Source organism: Miniopterus schreibersii (assembly GCF_964146895.1).
Source record: "Miniopterus schreibersii genome assembly, chromosome: 11".
Lineage (NCBI taxonomy): Eukaryota > Metazoa > Chordata > Mammalia > Chiroptera > Miniopteridae > Miniopterus > Miniopterus schreibersii.
The window spans coordinates 16156036-16170693 of record NC_138111.1 but is presented as its reverse complement, the minus strand read 5'-3'; the positions used below and the strand labels follow the sequence as shown (position 1 = coordinate 16170693).

The following is a 14658-nucleotide window of genomic DNA, read 5'->3' as shown; positions in this document are numbered from 1 at the left end:
AAAATATACAAGACAATCGATGTTTTATATAAAACCACTTTATATGTTAACTTGTTCCCAAAACCCCCCCTTTTTTTTCTTTTTTGGCCTGGTTAAAAAAAATGTTGTTACAAATATTTACAGCATCTTCTTCTGTTAGATGAACATTCTTATAAACTGAAAAAGGGAATCTTATGAACAGACCACATAAAACATGAAACAATGTCATAGGCTCCTAGCTGTGCTATTTTTTTCTTAAATACAGTACTGAAAATGCCTACCAAACCCTTGTCATTCTAATCCATTCTGTTCACATTTCAACTCCCGTTTTCTCTAAGTAGTCTATTCACCAATAGGAAATAGAAAGTAAAGGCCGCTTTGCGCTGGGTCTTCTTTCAGGAAGGAGCTTGGGAAAAAATGCTTAATAGAGAGGAGTTAAAACCAGAAGTCAGTCTTTGGTCAGAGCAATGAGGTGACATTTTGATGCAAAACTTTGCTTGGTCAGCAGTCTTCATAATTAGTACTTTCTGGATGTGGGATGAATTTTTTAAATATCTGGGTAACAATAGTAAAGGGGGAAAGACCAGAGTATGACATCAAAAAATAGCTATTTAAATATTTGTTATTACAATGACTACATAGATTCAGGAACTGAAAATAACACAAGAACAAAAACCTGTTTACAGTGCTGAATTCAGCTGGCCATAAGCAGCTTCCATTATGACTAGTATCACTAAGGTCACTGGACCAGACAAATATCCCTGTTCTCTGGAACATATGCATCAGGTTACAGAAACTAAGATGACTACCACAAAGATTTAGAGCGAGCAGCTCTGTTCTTGGACCTGCACAATGCTATATAATGAATATTATGCGATAAAGGCAAAAGTGTAACTGAGGCTTCATTTACACAGTTACAATTCTTCGCTTGTATGATGAATAGCCTGTGGGATAACATTCTTTTAAAACTATATAGTACATACTTCCTGAAAACCAGAATACTGATACTACCTTAGTCTCGAATAGGAAGAAAAGGTTAAGACTACTGAAGAAGGCACATAAACTTTGGTCCCGTTTTGTTTTTCTCTCTATATAAAACTCCTAAAACTATATTTTAGCAATTTTCTACTTTTTTAAACAATTCACAACTAACTGTTAGAATTTGCTCTGAAAAAAGACTGCAAGTAGTCTTGTAAATAACAACACAGCTCTTTTAAAAGACAGCTGAGTTATATTTTCTTTAAAGAAAAAGTTCTGTGCAATCTAAACTGTATTTCTTTGAGCACAATAGTAGAATATTTTAAGTCTGGCAGTTTTATTCTTGTTAACAGATCAAGACAAAGGAAAGGCAAAGAGAAATGCTTTTACACATAGTCATGCTGTTTTTTTGGTTTTAAAAATAGCAGTACACATTAGGTTTTCTAAGAGATAGGCTAATAGTTTGGCAAACTTCGGGATTTTAAGTGACTCATGGTGGGGGGGGGGCGGCACATACTTTTGAGCTGGTCATCTTTTGTCCAAAAATATATAGTGGGAACAGAAGAAAAATTACATGATAATTTACTCAATGTATATATAAACTTTGCTGCCTAAGGATATGGAAGCTTTGAAAAGTTTACATGAAACTGAGGAGACATTCATGAGAGTTACTTCTAACCAACTGAGACAGAACCTATGATTACCATCGTAAGTAGAGCCACAGAAGGCATTGCTCTGCTCCAATAAGGAATTAGGCAGGCAGAAAAAAAATATGTCTCTAAAAACTGTGAGATCTGCATCTTTCGATAAAAAAATCAGAAACATTACTACTACAAATAAATGATCACAATATTTAGTCTTTAAGAATTTATGGCATCCTGTAGGAGCTATTTAGTAAAATACAGATACTCTTCAGTTAAATTATCAATTAAGATACTTGGTCATTTTTCTATTTGTATCTCACCCACGACACATTTTACTGCTCTGCAAGTTATTTAAATCTCAAAGAAAAACTTTTTGGCATAAATTGCTGATGTTAAACATGCACTGCTATTTTTTTTAAAGTCCTGAATATACATACTTTGTGTAAAAGTGAAGACACTTCCAAAAGTGGTAAGACAATACTCTTTAAAATAAAGTAAATAAACTTAAAAATAGAATACTATGTCAGCTCAACAGTGAAAACTAGAAGATATCTAATAAATGCATGCCAAAAACAAAAAACACAAAGATCTAATTTTTCCACTACCCTGATATTTTAAAATCTTTTTACAGGAACTATGCCAACACAAACACTGTAGACTTCTAGAATTCAAACAGCAAATAGCCCAGTATGGACAACATCCATGTGCTACAGCTAATTTTAGACACAAATTGATGGTTTCAAACACACTATTTTAAATAATATCTCACTTTTCCAAATCTTAATTTGATTAATTTCCTTTGTCAATAAATTAAAAGGTATGTAATGTGTATATGTATGTACAACATCAGAAGAGTGTGTGTGTGCGTGTGAATAAATGTATATGTATATACACACACACACTTATCTATGCACACACATACACAAATCCCTGAAAAGGATTCAAATGTTCTCTCAGATTTAAAGGCCATGCTCTACTTTGAAATTACATTCAACACCATTATGATCTCCCTTCTGCTACACTTTTGCTACACTTACACACTGAATATTATGAAAATCATGACTTTAAATTACACAGTCATTCTTAACTCAAAGCAAATAAAATAATCCAATTTAACATGCCACTGAAAATTTTAATAGTGCCTGCATGGAAGGAAAAATGAAGCAAATTTTGGGAGATTCCTCAAAGAAATTTTTTTCCTCCCCCTTTACCCAGTGTTTTGCTAAAAAAAATCTCCTAAGTGAAAAAATAAAATCTTGTTAAGTGATTATACCTATCTATTCAACCAATGCTAAACTGATCCACCCAAAAAATCTCAATTTAGTGTCCTTCCTATTACACCAACTGACTGTTGCTCAGTGTTGAGTGAATTCTGCTTTTTAACAACTATAGTATCTTTTGTCTCCAATTCTTTGTAGAACCTTCCTGTGTTCACATTAACAGCTGGAACACAGCAAAGAGGTTGAGCTCTTCCTCCTACAGGTGAGACGAGTCGCTCTGAGATTCTGAAAAGCATAAAAGTGGTGGACAAAAGTGTCCCTTTTGATGAATCCTGCTTTTAAAAAATCTGATCAAGCAATGAAGGAGTAAGCAACAAAAGCAAAGTTTCTCATTAAAAAGAAACAATTTTACATTATACAATCATTAACATGCATGCTTACATTTGGAAAACTAAAAAGGGAATGAGACTGAGAATGAGAAGGAACCCACTCTGTCATTCACCATATATGTGGGTAGTCAGTAATGAAGCTACTTTAACAGAGAAAAGCAAGTTCTCGCTTGAGTACTGAGAAAAAAACAAGTAATCCTGAGATAACATCTGATGAATGATAAAGATTAGACAAGATCCAGAAACTGAGACCGCATTTCATAGCTCTAAATTGGGAAGCCATAATGGCAATGACCGCTACTGGTCACAATGTGAAGAGGCCTACAAGTGTGCACTGAGTTATTCTCCAAACCACTTACCCTTCCCCACCCCATCTCTGCACCAAAGCACCATAAATTTGAATAAAAACTATTACTTATTGAAAACCACTTAAAATAGCAATGAAAAAAAAAACTTTAAAATCCTTACCAAAAGAGGGAAAGAAAAGATGAACACTCACCAAGCCCACGATATAGCTTTCAAGATACTTAGATAAAACTCTAACCTATTGTATCATAAGCACATAATAAGGCACATAATAAGAAATTAAGTAAATACACAGTAATTCTGAATAAGTATTACAGATTATAGTGGTACAAAAAACCCTTGAGATTAATTTTTTTCTAAAAGAAGACCTTACCAAAAATAACTTTTAAAAATCTGTCAAACCATATGATAGACCTGAATATTTTCCTTAAGACTGTAAACTTTTTTTCTGAAAACAATTATAAAAAAGTAGTTTATAGAGGTGTTTTTTTTAAAATTTTCTAAGATTGTATTATATTACTCAGCAAGTAAGTGTCATTTTGAAATTTAAAACATGATTTTTTCCTAATCAAGTTATTAATTATTCTGACACCTTAGTTGATCCTAGTTGAATGCCACTTAATTTCCTTAGGGACAGTTGAGCACTTCATTTCTCTAAATAGTCTTAAAAAATTAAAGGTATGTAATATTCAAAGGAGTGTCTTACAGTGAAAAAAAAAAAACAAAAAAAAAAACCACTGAAAGAAAACATGGAAGTTTATAAATCTTCTTCCAACTCAAACCAATTTGTTTATGTATAACTATCAATATATGCCAAATAACTGATATAATTTATAAGTGAACAAATTCTGAATCATAAAGTTAAAAACTTGATTGTAAGAAACTGAAATTACTTACATCAAGTAATTTTAAAAGTTGGTATGTTTAAGCTTTTTAAAGTACAAAGGAGTTTAGAAATGTATAAGGCTATCTGGACTCAAACTAGAAGAAAGTCTGTCCTCTTGAAATCCAATTTAATATGGGGAATTAAATCACTGAAAAAAATTTTTTTTACCTGATTTTTTTTTAAAGATTATTTTCACAGAAACTATGGTATAATGGGAGAACACATGTTTGACCACATATTAGCAGGGGGGAAAACATCCCTTAATTTTTTGAATATTCTTAAATAGCAAACTCAGAAAAAATTGTTTTTGTAAAAGAGGCAGAATTGGTCTTGAGCTGCTTCAGTCTATGTCTGAATGTTTTACTGCAATTACGGTCCAGTCTTAGGAGAAAAATTCACAGAAAAGTCAGATTGTAGATTTTGAGAAGGAAACTCTGAGGTGGTGATTTTCTCCAAGGTCATGATTATGAAGCTCAATGAGGGCCTGGATTGCTTCTTCCACAGATCCCAACTGAATAAGAGCCATTTTGCGATCTTTCCTGAAAATGTTAATAAAAAGAGTAAAGAATTAATTTTGCCTATAAACCTTCTCCCCAACCCTAGAAGACTTCATTGAACTACCTTAAAGTTTGCATACCATATTAAATAAGGTTAACGTATTTCTTAAAAGATAGGACTTACTGAAAGAATTTAAAAGCCTTCACTGAACATCCAGCTTCTGTGAAAAGGTTCTTCAGATCATCCATTGTAACGGAAGGTCTGTGAAAACATCAGAGTCAACCAAGTATCTTAGCCCCAATTCTCAAAGAAAGCAAAGATTAACCCACACTGTTAAACCTCCAGAGTATCTCGTATTTCAAAGGGAATAAAGCCATGCAACGAAGGCATGATTTGGAACTGCCCTGAAAGATACTTGAGGTTGACAAGTGCATGTCCCTCAACAATGAAACTTGTCCAAAATCTTTTGCAAATGATGTGGACGGGTATATAAAGAACAAGAAAACAGGGAGGGGTGGACAAAAGTAGGTTTATAGTTGTGAGTACTCGACACAGTTTATTCTTGTATTATTTAATTATTGTATTATTTATTTGTATTACAACTGTAAACCTACTTTAGTCCACCCCTGTATTTATTCTTTCAAAGGAATTAGTGCCCATACCACTGGTTTCAGTAATTAACTCTAATACTTCCAAAGCTACTTCTCTAGTTATGACTTGTCTACTATAATCCAGAGTTCTACGTTTAGTTTAGTTTTTTAATCCTCACCGGAGGACATGCTTACAGAGAGGAGAGGGAGAGAGAGAGAGAAACATCAATTGGTTGCCTTCCATATGCTCCCCAACTGGGGATCAAACCTGCAACCCAGGTATGTGCCCTGACCTGGATGCACAGGATGACGCTCAACCAATGGAGCCACTCCGGCTGGGCAGAGTTTTAAACTGCTTTCAGGGTAATTATGAGTATGTGTATATGATAGCCAGGCTCTGACAGGGCCTCTAATTACTCTCACATTCTAGAATTCACACCCTTGCCATACTGAATAGGGACGTTCTCTGTAACCTTTAAAGGTACTGTAGAAATGACATGACTGCTGAGGCTGAGAGACACTGCAGCTCCCACCTTACCTTCTCTTCAATCAGTAGCTTTGGAGGAAACCAGCTGCTATTTCATGAGGACACTTAAACAGCCATATGGAGAGGTCCTTGTGACAAGAAACTGAGGGCCTCTGTTAATAACTCGGCACATGAGTGAGCCACTCTGGAAGCTGATCCTCTAACCCCAGTTCAGGTGCTACCTTATGATAGACTCTCAGCCAAAACCACCCAGCTAAGCAACTTCAGGATTCTTGACTCACAGTTACAGTATGAGATAATGAATGTTTACTATTGTGTTAAGTTTTGGGGTGATCTGTTATGCAGCACTAGAGAAGCAATACACTGGCCTATCACTCGAGAGTCAACTAACTGCCAGCAAGGCTGGTATAACAGAAAAATAATTGGCTCTGCAGGGAGATAGATCTGTGTTCACATTCTATTTCTCATTCATTTGTTATGTCACTTTGAGTAAGTTATTTAATCTGAGCCTCTTTCATTGATAAAATGAAACTCATGACCTTATTTCAAAGGTTTTATGGATAAATTGATAGAGACAGAAAGTAGAATACAGCAGTCCCCCCTTACCCGAGGATTCGCTTTCTACAGTTTCAGCTACTCCAAGTTTGAAAGCAATAAATGGAAAATTCCAAAAAATAAACAACTCATAAGTTTTAAACTGGGTGTCATTCTGAGGATCGTGATGAAATCTCCTGCCATCCTGATCAACTGTGCCTAAGACATGAATCATCCCTTTGTCCAGTGTCTCCACACTGTATGTTACAAGCCGGTTCATCACTAATAACCTTCTCTGTGTTCAGATTGCCTATCACAGTATTCCAGTCTTGTGATCAAGTCACCATGCCAAAGAGAAGCCATAAAGTGCTTCCTTTAAGGGAAAAGTTCTTAATAAGAGAGACCACATTCACATAACTTTTATTACAGTATTTTGCTATAATTACATTATTATGTTATTGTTGTTAATCTCTTACTGTGCCTAATTTATAAATTAAACTTTATCACAAGTACTATCTATGTATAGAAAAAAACATACTATACATAGGGTTTGGTAATATCCAGTTTCAGGCATTCACTGGGGATCTTGACACATATCCCCTGTAAATAAGGGGGTAAATATTGTAGTGGTTACCAGGGAACGGGAGTAGAGGGAAATGGGGCTATTGTTCAATGGCTATAGAGTTTCAGTTTGGGACCATGACAAAGATCTACAGATGGATAAAGGTGATGGTTAAATAACATAAATGTACTTAACGTGAATGTACACTGAACCTACACTCAAAAATGGCTACAATGGTAAATTGTACGTTGTGCATATTTTATCACAATCAAGAAAAAGTTTAATATGGAGATTAAATGAGGCAATATATGTAAAAGACCACCATAGTGCCCAGGACTTGGTAGATGATTTAAAAAACATTAATGTCCTCTCATCCACCCACATGTCCTATGTATGTTGCAACTTGAGACCAGCTCCTAGAAAATGTATTGTATTTAAGATAACAATGACAGGAGCCTGCCCCAGTAGCTAAATTTGTTCCCCCTCTACCCGACTTTATAGTGGTGAACTGTTAAGTTTCTAGATCCACAAAATCTAGTGGTGGTGTGTGTTTTTTTCTTAAGTGGCTCCTCCAACTTCCTAGTTGGCATGAGGGTTGAGCCACTGTCCAATTCACATTCAAGATTTCTCAAAGCAGCATAACTGGAGACTAGCTGGGAGCCTGAGTAGTCAACACTATTTCAGTAATTATTTTCTATACCTATTCATCTCCTTTTTCTTTTTTTTAAATATATCTTTATTGATTTCAGAGAGAGGAAAGGAGAGGGAGAGAGAGAGATAGAAACATCAATGATGAGAGAGTCATTGATCAAGCTCGCAACCCAGGCATGTGCCCTGACTGGGAATCGAACCCCGATCGCCTGGATCCTAGGTCGACGCTCAACCGCTGAGCCACACCCGGCTGGGTTATACCTATTCATCTCCTATTCTCATTCTCAATTAAGGTCGAAAACCTTACCATTCTCCAATCTCTCAGTCTTTAAATTTCCACACACATGCACACACACAATCACACCCCACAGTTTTTACTCCTCCCTTTCCAAAGCTTATCCCCACTTCATTTATTTGATTAAATTATACAAAACTGCCATCTTTGTTGGTCAAGGAATTCAAGAATTACAACAGGGGTTGCCAGATGTTTTCTATAAAGGGCCAAACAGTAAATACCTTAGGTTTTGATGACCATACAGTATCTGTTGCAACTCTCCAGCTTTGACATTGTAGCTCAAAAGCAGCCATAGATAATATGTAAATGAACCAGTGTGATTGTGTTCCACGAAACTTTATTATGGAACGTAAAATTTGAATTTTATATAATTTTCTCAAATCACAAAGTATTTTCCTTTTGCTTTCCCCCCACCATTTGCAAATGTAAAAATCAATCTTAGCTCATGGACAATACCAAAACAGATGGTTTTGGCACTTGGCTATTCTATTAATCTCAGACTTAGAAGACAACCAAAGAATAAGTCTCCTACAACGTTTGTTAATACAGAGTGGTCACACACAAAAATAATAATATATTAATTACAATTAATAATTATACATGGTTTTTGCTGCTTATAGACAAAAAATTCTCTTTTTAACAAATTCTAAATTACATAATTTATTTGCCCTGGCTGGGTGGCCCAGTTGGTTGGAGTATTGTCCTGTACACCAAAAGGCTACGAGTTCAATTCCCAGTCAGGGCACATACCTAGGTTGTGGGTTCTACCCGATTGGGGCATGTACAGGAAGCAAACAATCAATGTTTCTCTCTCTCTCAACATATACTTGGGTGAGAATTTAAAAAAACAACAAAACATAAATTATTTCACTTTGCTATGTTGGTTACTTAAGTCTTTACTTCTACACAAATGAATGAACAAATATGTACCAATGGAATATTTCTGCATAAACTTATTTTTATGCCCTTTTATAAGTGAAAGGTAACTAGTTGCTAAATTTCTACTTGTAAAGAAAAATTTAAAACACTGCTATCCTTAACTTTTACAGTGTATGACTGAAGATATAACCTTAAGACATAATGGCAAATGAATCATCTCACAAGAAATTAGTCAACAGGACAACAGCTACATCAGAATAATTTCAGAGTTTTTACCTCTCCTAAAACATATTCTGTTTATAATAATAATTACTATTATTATTATTAACCAATAATAGATTGTAAACCATTTCTAAATGAATAATAAATTAGGTACATACGGGATGTTGGAAAGATGCAGAGTGGCTGAAGGTGGAAAAATATTCTGGAAGTTTTTAGAGCCAGGCTTTTTAAAGCGATGCAAAGGACTATTGCTAAAATCCTTAGTCAGACCTTGGTCTTCTTGTCCCTCTCGAGGAAGCTGAACTGCTTGATGTTTGGACAGTGTAGCACGGAGCACTTTTCCATAAAGTCTCTGACCATTCAGGTGGTTCATTGCTGGTGCACAGGAAGTAAGAAAAGTTTGGGTATTAAAATAGTCTATAAAACTTGTCTAAATTATCGCAGAATCTTTTTATTTAGTCATTTAAAATTATATTGTCAGTTTGAGGGTTAAAATGGTTCTAAAATTTTTAAAGTCTTACATATAGAAATGTATTATTTATTTTACTATAATGAAAGAAAAGCAAACAAAAAACCACCATCTCCCTAGCACAATGCTAGGAAGTTCCAGAGTGCCTGGAATATAACAAGTGTTGTAATAAATATTTTTAATCTTTATAAAATATAAGCAGGTCCAAACAGTACTGAAAACATCAGCACAAAGAGGTACTCCAGTAAAAGTATATTCCTACTAGCTATATGCTTCTTTTATAGGAAAATTCATATACAAAAGGGGGAGGTCACCGTTATTATTATTAATCATCAGTACCTAGCTGAGCTTGATTTGCATCTGCCATCTGAACCAAAGCATTTTCTTTCTTATTAAACATAATCTTCACTCGATGTACATCACCGTATACTCCTAATTAAAAAGACAAAACAAAACAATTTTTAATGTCTGACTCTGTAATAATTAATGTTACTAACACATCTAAGGGTTTCTTTTCTCATATTATACATGGTAGGGAAAAAATAGGTTCACAGTTTTGAGTAAACAAAACAGTTTATTCTTGCATTATTTTTTATTAATTATTGTATTATTTTCCATATGAACAACTGTAAACCTATTTTTGCCCCACCTTGTATATCTCCCCTGGGCTATTTCATACATATGCTCCCAAATTTATATCCCTTCTATGTTCCGAATCTCCCCTTTCCTCTTCCCAGTTCAGTGTTCACAAACTCTGTTGATAAATGTTACCATCATCCAAATACTGGCTCTAGTGAGACACTCGGGATTCATCTTTTGACTTCCTTTCTTAAATTCTTACATCCAATCAATCACCAGCACCCACTGATTCTACAGCCTAAATCTCTCTCACATTTGTCCACTTCTTCCCATCCTCATCACCATCAAAGCTATCATCACTGGTTCACATCTGGACTGTCACAACAGTCTCCTAACTGATCTTTTTATGCCCAATTTTTCTACACTGCTGTTCCCCACAATGGGTCCCACATCCCAAAGGACAGGCAAAATGATTCACTGGGGTGGGAGAGGAAAAGAATTAAACTTTTTTCACACTAATATGTTTATATAAAACCAATATGAAAAATTATATTTTATTTTTAATATACAGATAAAATTATAGGCAGTTTCTATAATATAAAAGGCATTTTTTTTTTCATTCAGGATATTAAAATACATTGCAGTTTATGTGCTACTGGGTATCACCAATATTACAAAAATAAAAGCCTGAAGTAGTAGCATCATTTCCATACTGTGTAATGCAATGAGAATGACTATGAAAACTTCATGGCACACAAAGGAGTGCTGCTTCTCTTGTGGGCAAGCAACTAAGAGAAAATGAACTTAGAGATGAGTGGTACTTTTAAAATTTAAAACAAAAAGGCAAGTATTCCAAATTTGCTGTCCTTTTCAGAAATGACAAATGGCTGAAATATATATTATTGAAAAAAATAACACAATTTGTTCTTCAAGCTGAGGGTGATTTTTTTTTTTTAAATGAGTGAGAAATTAACTACTTTTAGAAAGAAATGTGCTTGGACTATTAAAGAGACATATGAAAATGTATCATTAATACATGATTTCATTACTCAAAATTAATAGAAATGTGTCATCAATAAAAACTTTTACTGCAAATGAGCATGAAGGATCTCTGTGGGGTGATCAAGATGTTCTAAAACTGGACTTTGATAATAATGGCTGCACAATTCCATAAATTTACTAATGATCACGATATTGTTGTATGGCTATGAATGACGCCTCAAAAACACTGTTTAAAAAACCCATTATGCACTAAAAAAATTTAAAACAATTTTTTATCGCATTAAAAATTCTTCCAAATGGGTGTGTTTTAACTCCATTTGTTAAAAAATATTCTAACACAATAGTTTTCAAGATCAACTAAATTAACAAGAGGAAAAATGGAACTTTTCTAAGTACAACAAAAATTAGTGAATTAAACTGAAAAATTAGTATAATTAATTAGGTATAGCAACAATGAAACACTTCCATTTATATTGCTCATGTTTATGAGGTTTCTTTTTCAGTTATGACAATCATTAAGATCAAGTACTAAAATAAAGTGAATTTAGAATCAGACCTTACGATACTGAATCAAAATTAAAAAGATTTCTGAAAATAATGAAGCATATTAAATCATTTTTCTCACTAAATGTTAATAGTTTATGAAAATTTCATTAATAAAAAAATCTTTAAAATATTAAATATTGCTTATTTCATTGCTCATATATTTATACATATTACATATACATAATGAATACAATAAAAGATGAAGTGTATGAAAAATTAATCATATATAAAACTATTCAATGGTTTCCCATTGTTCTTAGGTTAAAACCAAGCTCCATAATTTAGCTTACAAAGCTCTTCATGATGTTGCCCCATCCATATGGAGAATTTCAGTATGTCTGTCCTTTATACTCTCCCCATTGGACTTCCTTCACTTCTAAGTTCCAACTCTCTCTCTCACTGCTAGAACCTGTGAAAGGATATTTGCTCTCCTTTTTCTGCCCAGTTAATGCTTACTCATTTTGCACACGTCAGCTTTCCTACCATTTCTCCTGATATAACACCTTTGACTCCCTCAATTAGTTTAGGATTCCCAGCTTTTTGTTTTCTTTAAACAAAACTTTCTTGTAATTATAATTACTAAGTCTTATTTGCTACTCTATCCTCAGTGTTAAATACACTACTTGGCACATAGAGACAGTCAATAAATATTACTGAATGACAAAATGTGTTTAACCCACGTATCACAGATAATATTAAAAACAGGAAAAAAAGGAACTTACCAAACAGGATAAACAGCCCATGTGGTGTGATAAGCTGAAAAGTATAATACAAAATATAGGTGTCTAATTTAAGTAAAAATTTAAAATAACTTTACTTGTAATAGTAACAACCGACTTTATTTAAAGCATTTATTTTACATACTTCCTCTATATATACTAGTGATGAATTTTAATAAAAATCCTTAAACTTAAAAATTTTTTATTTGAATACAACTCTAGATCAGGAGCTACTATAGACCTCCTCCTGAAACACTAGAAAGCTTTCCAACTCACATCAGGATTGAGATTGGTGACAAGCAGAACAGAATTTCCTGGTATGCCACCAGACCCAGGAATGGCCATCCTTCCAGTGACAGCAGAGGAGGTGAGTGTGAGGGGACCGAGAGCTCCAGGAACAGCTGGGACTGACAGACCTTTTTAAAACATCAAAAGCAATTCATATTTTAGTTATTTGAAGATTACAACAATTGGTAAGTAAATAAATGAAGGCAAAAGCAAAAATATAGAACAAAATGTGTCAAAGCTACCATAAGGATATCAAAGGCCAGTTTCCTGCCCTACAGAGTCTGTCTGGAAGTCAAGTTCCTTATTCTTTAATATCAACATAGCCAGTATTCTATTATTTATATAGTACTTTGCAGAGCAACTGAATTCTCTGGTCTTAAAAGCCATTAGGTCTCTCAAAGGATCTATCAACTACAGGCACTTGCTCATTTCTTGAAATAGATATATTCCAGCACATTTCTATAAAGTAGGTATAATTTTCCTATTGACTTCTACCATAAAATAAGATATGCATAAAGTCCTTGAGCAGAAGTCAAAAATATACATGGTAGGTGGTACTGCATGTTCTAAAACTGGACTGTGATAATGGCTGCAAATTTACTAAATTTTAGTAAAATCTAGTAAATTTATTAAAAATCACTGAGTTGTATACTTAAGAAAGGTATACATATAGAATGCAGATGTTCTATATGGGAAAGCATTTTGTAACCTTTTAAAGTGCTATATAAATATTACTGCCATCAGCTACAGATTTATAGAATCCAATCTTCTTTGGTACCAAGAATTTTCAGAGCCCTCTATTCCCCTAGATATTCCAGAACTAATGAAAGTTCTATCATACTGAAATACTGACACTATATACTATACTTAAAATAGCACACTTTCTCAGAGGGTCCCACTAGTTGTTTTCTCAGCTTAAAAATTATCTAAAGTAAAATCTCTAGTTTATGTGAACCGGTTCCTTAATTCACTGACTCTTAAAGCTCAAAATTCCTTATAATAGTCCAGCCACTTTCCCCAAAATCATTTAATTAAATTGCAATGTAGTTTACATTCAGACTATTCTGCTTGATAAATCTAAGGTCATTACTACCATCATTCTGCAGAATTTTAAAACTTTGCAGACCAACTTCTCAGGCTGGATACTTTTCCATGAAATTTATACTCAATAGCCCTTTATATGACTTCTTCCTATGTGCCTCCAATCCAACCCTGAAACTTCTGAATAACTTTTGTAGGTCTATCATGTACTGCCAGAACTACACCTTAGCTACATTGTAGGATGTCTGTGTGTATGCATACATACAGTCATTCTTTGGTAGCCATGGATGCCCACAAATATCAAAATCCAAGGATACTTAAATCTCTTGTATAAAATGGTGTAATATTTGCATATAACCTATGCAAATTCTCCCATACACTTTAAGTCATCTCTAGAGTATTTATAACGCCTAATACAATGTAAATGCAATGCTCTGGGAACAGCTGCTATAATGACAAGAAAAAAGTCTGTATGTGTTCAGTAAAGATGCAATCATCGTACGCGTAACTACACAGTATACATCAAGTAACATTTCTGACCCCGAATATACATATATATTTTTAAAATATAACTTTATTGATTTCAGAGAGAGGAAAGGAGGGGGAAAGAGAGAGAGAGAAACATCAATGATGAGAGAGTCGTTGATCGGCTGCCTAGCACGCAATCCGGGCCTGTGCCCTGACCGGGAATTGAACCCTGATCTCCTGGATCCTAGTCGATGCTCAACCACTGAGCCATGCGTGGCTGGGCCCCCGAATATTTTTAATCAACAGCTGGTTGAATCCAAAAATGCGGAACCCACGGATATGGAGGGCTGACTGTATATACCCTTACTAGACCTTAAAAGTCCTACCTACTTCTCTTTCTTAACATCTACTACAGTTTTTTATACA

The 14658-nt window shown here is 34.3% G+C and overlaps 1 protein-coding gene across 11 annotated transcripts in view; it reads right to left on the bottom strand.

Annotated features, from left to right (window-relative positions):
* Positions 1–1912: 1912 nt before the first annotated feature.
* Positions 1913–14658, bottom strand: part of PTBP3 (polypyrimidine tract binding protein 3) — a 74430-nt gene continuing 61684 nt past the window's right edge. For all 11 annotated transcript variants that reach the window (XM_081151032.1, XM_081151035.1, XM_081151033.1 and 8 more), the window contains 6 exons: positions 12712–12851; positions 12439–12472; positions 9929–10021; positions 9279–9495; positions 5084–5161; positions 1913–4941 (listed from right to left, as the gene is read on the bottom strand). In XM_081151032.1, the coding sequence (XP_081007158.1) occupies positions 4809–4941; positions 5084–5161; positions 9279–9495; positions 9929–10021; positions 12439–12472; positions 12712–12851 (695 nt within the window). In that variant the 3' untranslated portion in view covers positions 1913–4808. The remainder of the gene's footprint in view (positions 4942–5083; positions 5162–9278; positions 9496–9928; positions 10022–12438; positions 12473–12711; positions 12852–14658) is intronic.